Source organism: Etheostoma spectabile, unplaced genomic scaffold (assembly GCF_008692095.1).
Source record: "Etheostoma spectabile isolate EspeVRDwgs_2016 unplaced genomic scaffold, UIUC_Espe_1.0 scaffold302, whole genome shotgun sequence".
Taxonomy (NCBI): Eukaryota; Metazoa; Chordata; class Actinopteri; order Perciformes; family Percidae; genus Etheostoma; species Etheostoma spectabile.
The window spans coordinates 837347-846336 of record NW_022605581.1 but is presented as its reverse complement, the minus strand read 5'-3'; the positions used below and the strand labels follow the sequence as shown (position 1 = coordinate 846336).

Sequence of the window (8990 nt, the reverse complement as noted above, 5' to 3'; positions counted from 1 at the left end):
GCCAAGGTCGCGGGTTCGATCCCCGTACTGGCCAACTCATTTTATTTCCTTCTTTTTGCCATCCACATTTAATTTGTTTCACACACAGTATTCAGCATCAAACATTCATGTGATCTCTATTTTCTAGCTTAGAGCTCGAGGACAGTGTAGTTCTCTGTCAGAGGTTCAAAATCCTCTCAAACTTTTTGAGCTTCTTGCTCATGTCCTCCTCGGTGCAGCACTCAATCCTCTGCCTGATGAGCTGTGACAGCTGCTTGTAGAAAGTCTTTGCCCACTGGGTTTCTAAGCAACGGGCCGATACGTTGCAAACTTTGTGGAGCACGGTCACTAACTTGTTGTTGCTGCTGACCTCGCACCGTTTGAAGACCCACTCCCCCCACCCGGCCCACATGTCGTCATCGGTGAAGCTCACGGTTATGCTCTCTTGGGTGCAAAAGCACTCCGGGTCCGGGTCTGTGTCAGTCAGGTCGTTCCAAATGGCTCTGCATGAAAAGGGAACCAACAGTAGCTTTTAAAATCCTGTGCTGTTGAATTATGGATTATTATTGTTAATATTGATTGGAATTATTTGTTGAAAGTCACGCTCACACAACTGTTTTCAGAGGGTTTGGGGTCAAGTCCCTGAGGGACAGCAGACCTCTGTAGCTCACTCGGTTTCCCTCCATCCTGTGAAAGCACAGGGTGTCCTGAACAATGTTTAAAATGTTCAACACGTCAATAAAATGTCAATAAATCAGCAAAACAATCAAACATGAAAACGCACTCTTTATATCCCCCAGACGGGTTGCTTACCACAACTCTTGAAGCTTTCTTTTCACCCGTATGGCACTAGAAAGAACCAGGAGTTCATCATCACCCATGTCCGACCACCCGAGTCTGAATGGGGGAAACACGGTCCGGATGATTCTTGATTCTCTCCGGTTTAAGAACCGTTGAACTCTTTATATTCACCCAGTGCTTGTAATCTTTTTTGATATTTCTTCTTCTTCTTCTTATCAATAATGAAAGCTTGGAACTCGTGATCTTACCCGAGGTGGGTTATGCTTTCCGACGCCCGCAGCACATCAGCAAGGACCTGAGCTGTGTCCATGTCAAGGTGGTTTTCTCCAAGCCTTCAAATTAAAATAGGGACGTTAGTGCATTGTGTCAGTAATTCCCAAAGTGGGGGTCGGGACCCACAGGGGGGGGGGGGGGGGTTCGCAAGCCTAGGTGGGGGGGGGGGGGGTTGCAAGTTTGAGTTTCCAGGTACAATTTCTTTTTTTTTTAAACGATTAGAAATAGCATATGCTAGCCATGATTTGAACCACAAGATAAACTGTTGTGTTATTTTGTGTTGTCAGTATGCTCGTGTTTGGAGACGCCTATAGTGCGTGCGCCGTTGCGCGCAATGTTTATATACGTTTATAGTGGGGGGGGGGGGTGGCGTGTGCGCAAAAGTCCTTGCACTGTTACTTTGGGGGTCGTGGGCTGAAAGTTTTGGGAACCCCTGCATTATGTCATCATCACAATTCATTATGTCATATATACACATCAACTTTCTTTTAAATTAACGCATATACACATCGACTTTTGTTCAATTAAGGCATGTACACATCCACTTTTTTTTCATTTATGCATAAACGCAGTGTGACATGATATTCACATGGAACTCCAAAGATAGATGGAGAAAATTTGAAAACTTCATGCAGAGAACGAGACAACGGGGACCCCACTTTGCCTGAAACTCACCACAGTTTGTTACATCTGAGCAGCAGGGGCTGCATGTCTCTGAGCGCCTCGCAGCTCACTCCTGTCCCCGTCAGATCCAGCTCTGAGATTTCGCCCTTTGTACGGTTGAGAAAGTACTTGATGGCATTGTAATCCATTTGGGAGAGGGTTTCATCGCTAACGTTGACTTGCAGTGTCTTTGGTTGCACAGCGAGGGACAAAGACGAGTCCTGTTGCTCGTACAGGCAGTGGAGGTGGTTCAGGATTTGGGCCCCGTTCTCACATAGGGTCGTGAGCTCTTCGATGATCCTCCGACGATGGATGTCCACTTTGTCTTTATTGCAACTCAATCCCACCTGCCTCGATAGAAGATCGGCGTTGCGTTCGGAGAGGATTCCAGACAGGAAGCGATTGAAGAGGTCCAGATGTCCGTTGCTGGACACCTCCGAAGGACTCGAAGCGTGCGGATCTCCATCGGGTAAAGGGTCATCCGTCACCGCACAATACAGTGCAGCGAAGAACTCTTGAACGGTAAAGTGTGCAAAGGAGTAAACCTCTTCAGTGCAACCGGGCTCTTGGGCCACTGTCTTGTCAAGGAAGGTGCTAACGAGGCTGCATCCCTCCAACGCCGCGACGTCTCGGTCGCTGCTGTAGAACAGGGTCTGGTGCTCCATGAGTTTTTGGTACGCAAGTCGGCCGAGCTTCAGCACAATGTCAGACAACTTGTGGCTGACTGTTCCAGCTCTTGCTTTGGTGTGAGAGCACAGCAAGGCCACCAGATACTGCACGTAGATGTCAGTCATGGTCTTGGGGCTCTCCCCACACAGCTCTTTGCTTTCTTTGAGGATGCAGCACACGATGTAGCAAAACGCAGGGATGTAGCACAGCGTCAGCATGAGCTCGTTCGCTGACACCACTGCGAACATGCAGTCGGCGACGGCGCCGTCCTGGAAGTAACGCAGGAAGAAGTCTCGGACTTCGGCCAAGGAAAAGCCAGCGATGAGCACGAAGCGGTCGATGCAGCTCACGGGGACGTGGCTGACGGCCGCGGGTCGACTCGTGAGCAAGACCGAAGCGTTGGGCAGCAGTTCCCCCCGCAGCAGACTCCCGAAGACCTCCACCACCTCCGCATCTTCATCGGGCTCAGTCACAAACGAGTCCACATCGCAGCTCCTGTGGTGTCTGAACTCATCAAAGCCGTCTAAGACGATCAGCAGTTTCTCGTCGTTTGCCAAAATGGCGTCCAGTTCCTTGGACAGGTGTCTGTTTTTACGCAAGACCAGCTCCCGGAAGTTTGTGGGTCTGTCAATCAGATTCAGGTCTCTGAACGTCATGTGGATGATGAAGTCAAATCCAAGATGGTCCCTGTTTCCCCCAAAATCAAACAGCATCTTCTGCACCAGGATGGTTTTTCCGATGCCGGCCACCCCCGAGACCAGGACCTTCTTGACCGGACGGTTTCCATTCGCGCTCGAAAAGAGTTCGCCCGGTGCGATTCTCCGATGCACCGCCGACTTCTGCTGCATGGACAGTCGCTTTTGTCCAAACGTCAGCACCTCGTGTCTTTTTCTCTCCAGGCACTGGTGTCCGTCGGCCAACAGGAGATTGACATAGTGTTCGGAAAAGAGGACTTTCTCTCCGTGTCGGGTGTTGTAGAAGAGCATGCTCTCACTCCGACGTGTGAGGACGCCTTTATGCTTTTGTTTGACTTTGTAATACTCTGCAAAAGAAAGACATATTTGCGGGATTTGTCTCTCACACGTCTTCCAATAAGTCAACTGAAGAACCTATGAACACACTCATCTGATGTAGCGCTATACATGAACAAGGCAATGCTATTCCAAGTGTACTTATGGCTTTATTTTATTTTCATCTTAACTGTAATCTCTAAACTGTAATTAAGATTTCTCATTTATCTCATTATTTCATGCGAGGCTTCATGGCAGAACCTATTTTCTTAGAACATGAATGTAAAACAAGATGAAAACAACTAGATTCCCTTACATATTTCAGTGAGTTTAGCGTGATTAGCAACATGTGGTGTGAGGTACTGTAGCTTCCATTTTGTAAAATACATATTTCACGTTTTAAAACATATGGCAAATGGATGGGTCTCCCCATGTCTATTCGAGCCTTTAATCTCCGTGGTTAAAACTGAACGTTCTCCTGTTTTTCACGTCGTTTCACGCCGGAACAATATTGCATCCAAAATATCGGCCCTGATTTATGATGCTGTCAGGGTTTTGGTTCTGAATGCCCTTCAGCTATCTCATATCCAAAAGCATAATTATGTATGTCTTATTGGTAAGCTTCAGACTCCATTCCTACTGACGTGTTTTTATCAGGTCTCCCCTCTCCCCGTCTTATTTCCTCTCTGTGTCTTTTGGTCCCGGGACGCGTTCGTATGTCTCAGTATATTGTGCGTTAATTGTATAACAAAACATTTGATCACAAAAAAAATACATATTTCATGAAAACTGTCACTGGTGTACTGTATCTGAAGTGAAATGTTACCAAATTAAATACATTTGAAGTCATAGTGTTGCTCCAAAAGTGGGCGTTTCTGCTGAAGGACTCACCCGGGAGTTGAGGCCGAGGCGCGTGGCCTTCTTTGGGTTCTCCCTGGCCCCCTTGCTGCTGATGATGTCTTCTAATCGAGAGAAAGATCTCCGCCGCTTCCTCGCCTTTACACGCCACAATATCCAACACGTTCCTCACTCGGGCCCGGGGCCCCAACTGACACAAAACCTCCTCGCGGTCATCACGGGTGAACACTTCCTGGCCCACTAAGACGTCCAGCAGAGACTCGATCCGTCCCTCCAGTTCCTCCACGAGGGAAACCCGCAGAACCCTGAGGGCTGCCAAACAGGAACAACGACCGTCCTTTTCCACCATAACTAATCTGAAATAACCCTCAGCACGAATCAGGAAAGTCCGGTTCTGATCCGCTGGTGGTGGTGGTCTCCATTTGAATCGAGGCTCTTGGAGGGATCCTGGGAACGCATGTCTAGTCTTCAAGAGCCGAGAAACACAATGTGAACTGCACATGTACCGAATGAGGAAGTGAGTTTCCCTGTTACATGTTTTGCTGATGAACAGGTTTTCCTGTCCCATTCTTGTGCTTCCTAGCACATGCACCCATTATTTTATGTTCTATTTTTCATGTGTTGGATTGATTCGTGTCATGGTTTTGACAGAAATTCCAGCATTTTTTACTACAAACCCACTCTCATTTCTGCAGAATTTGCCTAGATAATGCAGTCAGATGTTTCATTTTATGTAAAAGTTCTCTTATTTTATTCATGTTATTATTTCATGTATATTGTATGTATGTATATTGTATCCTAGTATTTCATTTATATTAATATTCTGAGCTTTGTGACTGATTTTGCTGCTGTAACGCCGGAATTTCCCATTTTTCTTGGGATCAATAAACATCTATCTATCTATCTATCTACGTTTCTATCCTTCTATCTATCTATCTATCTATGTTTCTATCCATCTATCTATCTATCTATCTACGTTTCTATCCTTCTATCTATCTATCTATCTATCTATCCATCTATCTATCCATCTATCCATCTACGTTTCTATCCATCTATCTACATTTCTATCCATCTATCCATCTATCTATCCATCTATCTATCCATCCATCCATCATCTATCTATCTATCTATCCATCTATCTATCCATCTATCTATCCATCTCTCTATCCATCTCTCTATCTCTCTATCCATCTATCTATCTATCTATCCATCCATCCATCCATCCATCCATCCATTATCTATCTATCTCTATCTATCTATCTATCCAAGCTATCCATCTCATCCATCTATCCATCTAATCTATCCATCCATCTATCTATCTATCTATCTATCCTCTATCTATCTCATCTCTCCATCATATCTATCTCTCTATCCATCTATCTACTTCCATCTACATCTATACTATCTAACGTTTCTATCTATCTATCTATCTCTATCTCTCTATCTATCTAGCTATCTTCTCTCTATCATTCTCTATCTCGCATTCTATCCATCTATCTATCTCACGTTTCTATCTATCTTTCTATCTATCTATCTATCAACTTTTCATCTATCCATCTATCTATACCATCTATCTATCTAACGTTTCTATCCATCTATCTATCTACGTTTCTATCTATCTATCTATCCCATCTATCGATTTATCTAATCCATCTCCATCATATCCATCTCTATCCTATCATCTATCTATCATATCTACTCTATCTATCCACTCTATCCATCTATCTATCTATCTATCTATCTCTATCTATCGATTTATCTATCTACCATCTATCTATCTATCTATCCATCTCATCTATCAGATTTACCTATCCATCTATCATTTAATCTATCCATCTATCTATCCATCTATCTATCTATCTATCCATCATTCGATTTATCTATCCATCTATCTATCCTATCCATCTAGCTATCTTCTATCCATCTACGATTTATCTATCTATCTATCTATCCATCTATCCATATCATCCCTACTTCTATCACGTTTCTATCCATCTATCTATCTATCCTCTCTCTCCTATCTCTCATCCTATCCCTTATCTATCCTACTCCATCTATCCATCTATCTATCCATTCTATCTAGTCCATCCATCTATCGATTATCTATCTATCCATCTATCTATCTAACGTTTCTATCTATCTATCCATCCCCCTCTATCTTCCATCCATCTATCTATCCATCTATCTATCTACGTTTTCGTCCATCTATCTATCTATCTCTATCACGTTTCTATCCCATCTATCTATCATACCATCCATCCATCCCTCCATCTCATCCATCCATCTATCTTCCATCTATCTTATCTCACTTTCTATCCATCTATCTATCTATCTATTCCATCTATCTATCTATCCATCCATCTTCTACGTCTCCTATCTATCATCTCATCTATCTATCTATCCATCTATCCATCTATCTCTCTATCTCGTCTATCTATCCATATCTACTCTATTATCTCCAGCTATCATCTCTCTATCCGTCTCTCACTATCATCTATCCTCTATCCATCTCTATCATCCATCTATCCTCTATCTATAGACAAGAAAACACAACCCACAGACTCTGAAAGGAATGCATTTGGTTTTTATTTCCTAAACAACCCGAGCATGAGCAGCACACCAGTCGACCAGCAGAGGGTCCCCGTTGCATGCACATCAAATACCAAACATCGTCAGGGAAGAAAACCCACCCTGGAATTATTTACAAAAATTATGCACGTGAGCATGTATGAAAATCAATAGTCAAGGACACAAAAGAATATCTACATAACTTAAAGGCATGAGTAATACGTTAATCATGTTTTGTCTTTTCACAAGTCCAATAATCTATTAGTTATCTGCTGATTTATGTGTGGGCGCGCATGACTAATAAGCATTGTGGAACCAGGACAAAATGTCAAAAGTGCAAACCCTGTCTATCTGGCACAACTATGGCACATCCATGATGAGCTTTTAAAAAACGTCCCTACTGTTTTGACCAATAATCGAACGTAAACACGGAGTTCTTATTTACACTTCAACCAACCCGGTCAGAAAGAAGAGGTTTACATAAGGATGAGAAACGGAACGGTTGTTTTTTGCTTGAAAATGTAAAGTAATTTGGTGGGAGGGTGAGCCCGTTATGCTCACCTTACATTAAAAAACAAAGTTCACCCAAGTGGTTAAAAGGGACATTTTAACCAAATATTCCAAGAAATACCAAAATCACAAAACCACATATATAAACAATGTAACTTAACAAACTATAGAAACTCTGTCAAGCCATTTTTTTTAAAGGTCCCTGGCATGAACATTTCCCTTTATGAGGTTTTTTTACGTTAATCTGGTCCCCCCTTCCGCCCCCCCCCCCCAGCTGCCTAGGTCCCCCTGGCTAGAACCGGTGATGGTTAAACCGGTCCTGGGTATCCTGCTCGTCTTTGGAAAATGAACTCAGACGTGCCAATCGGACTTATGATGTCATAAGGGGCAATGGTACCTCCCCTTTCTTCTCCGCTTGGTCCGATTAGAAGTTTGGCCACTAAGTTCTACTATCAAAGAGACTTCGATTCAGTATTAGGGACCACATAGTTCTATATCAAGAGAACTTCAGACTCAGTATTAGGGACCACTAAGGTCTATATAAGAGACTTCAATTCAGTATTAGGGACACTAAGGTCTATATAAAGAGACTTCAGATTCAGTATTAGGACCACTAAGTCTATATAAGAGACTTTCAGATTCAGTATTAGGGACCACTAAGGTCTATATAAAAGAGACTTCAGATACAGTATTAGGGACGCACACTAAGGTCTATATAAAGAGACTTCAGATACAGCATTAGGGACCACTAAGGTCTATATAAGAGACTTCAGATACAGTATTAGGGGACCACTAAGGTCTATTAAAGAGACTTCAGTACAGTATTTAGGGGCCCTAAGGTCTATATAAGAGACTTCAGATACAGTATATGGGGCCACTAGGTCTATACAAAGAGACTTCAGACAGTATTAGGGGACCACTAAGGTCTATATAAGAGACTTCAATACAGTATTAGGGGACCACTAAGGTCTATATAAAGAGACTTCAGATACAGTATTAGGGGCCACTAAGTGTCTATATAAAGAGACTTCAGATACAGTATTAGGGGACCACTAAGTCTATATCAAAGAGACTTTTCAGATACGTATTAGGGACACTAAGGTCTATATAAAGAGACCTTCAGATACGTATGGGGACCACTAAGGTCTTATAAAGACTCAGATACAGTATTGGGGACCACTAAGGTCTATATCAAAGAGACCTTCAGATACAGTATTAGGGGACCACTAAGGTCTATATAAAGAGACTTCCATACAGTTTAGGGGATCAGTTCATATTAAAGCAACCCAAGAACCATGTCACGGGACCTTTAACAAAGACTTGGATCTGAGTGCAAAATAGTGTCTTTTTTTTCAAAGATTGACTTGCTTCAGTCACACCCCCCCATAGTGCAACCCATGCAATAAACCTTTATCATGTCCTACTTTCTATTCACTAAAACGCAGTTCCAACGCCTGAATACTCACATCCTTCCTCTTCGTAGTGACTTGACCAATCGTTACGGTCAACACATGGTGAATGTTGTTGACCCAATGCGATAGCACAGTCATGCTCCGTTTTGACGTGTGCCCTGTGTACTCATTTATAAATATTAAGCCTTTTAGCCTTTTGGCCATGTTAAGCCATTTCCCGCTTTATATGGCAGCATTATGCCGCGTT

At 43.1% G+C, this 8990-nt stretch overlaps 1 protein-coding gene across 1 annotated transcript; it reads right to left on the bottom strand.

Annotated features, from left to right (window-relative positions):
- Positions 1-6: 6 nt before the first annotated feature.
- On the bottom strand, positions 7-3452 carry LOC116686063 (NACHT, LRR and PYD domains-containing protein 3). Its single transcript, XM_032510996.1, has 5 exons — positions 1729-3452; positions 1029-1112; positions 793-876; positions 589-666; positions 7-482 (listed from the first exon to the last, which is right to left on the bottom strand). Exons 1-5 carry the CDS (start codon positions 3369-3371, stop codon positions 158-160), a joined length of 2214 nt encoding a protein of 737 aa, XP_032366887.1. The 5' UTR covers positions 3372-3452; the 3' UTR covers positions 7-157.
- Between the last annotated feature and the right edge of the window lie 5538 nt (positions 3453-8990).

Excerpts from the sequence above, each read along its gene's own strand:
- LOC116686063 (XM_032510996.1), bottom strand. The coding sequence starts at position 3,371 with ATGCTCTTCTACAACACCCGACACGGAGAGAAAGTCCTCTTTTCCGAA. Across the intron at positions 877-1,028 it reads GAAAGCATAACCCACCTCGG|ACTCGGGTGGTCGGACATGG; the intron begins GTAAGATCACGA and ends TCCCCCATTCAG. Across the intron at positions 483-588 it reads AACCCTCTGAAAACAGTTGT|AGCCATTTGGAACGACCTGA; the intron begins GTGAGCGTGACT and ends CTTTTCATGCAG.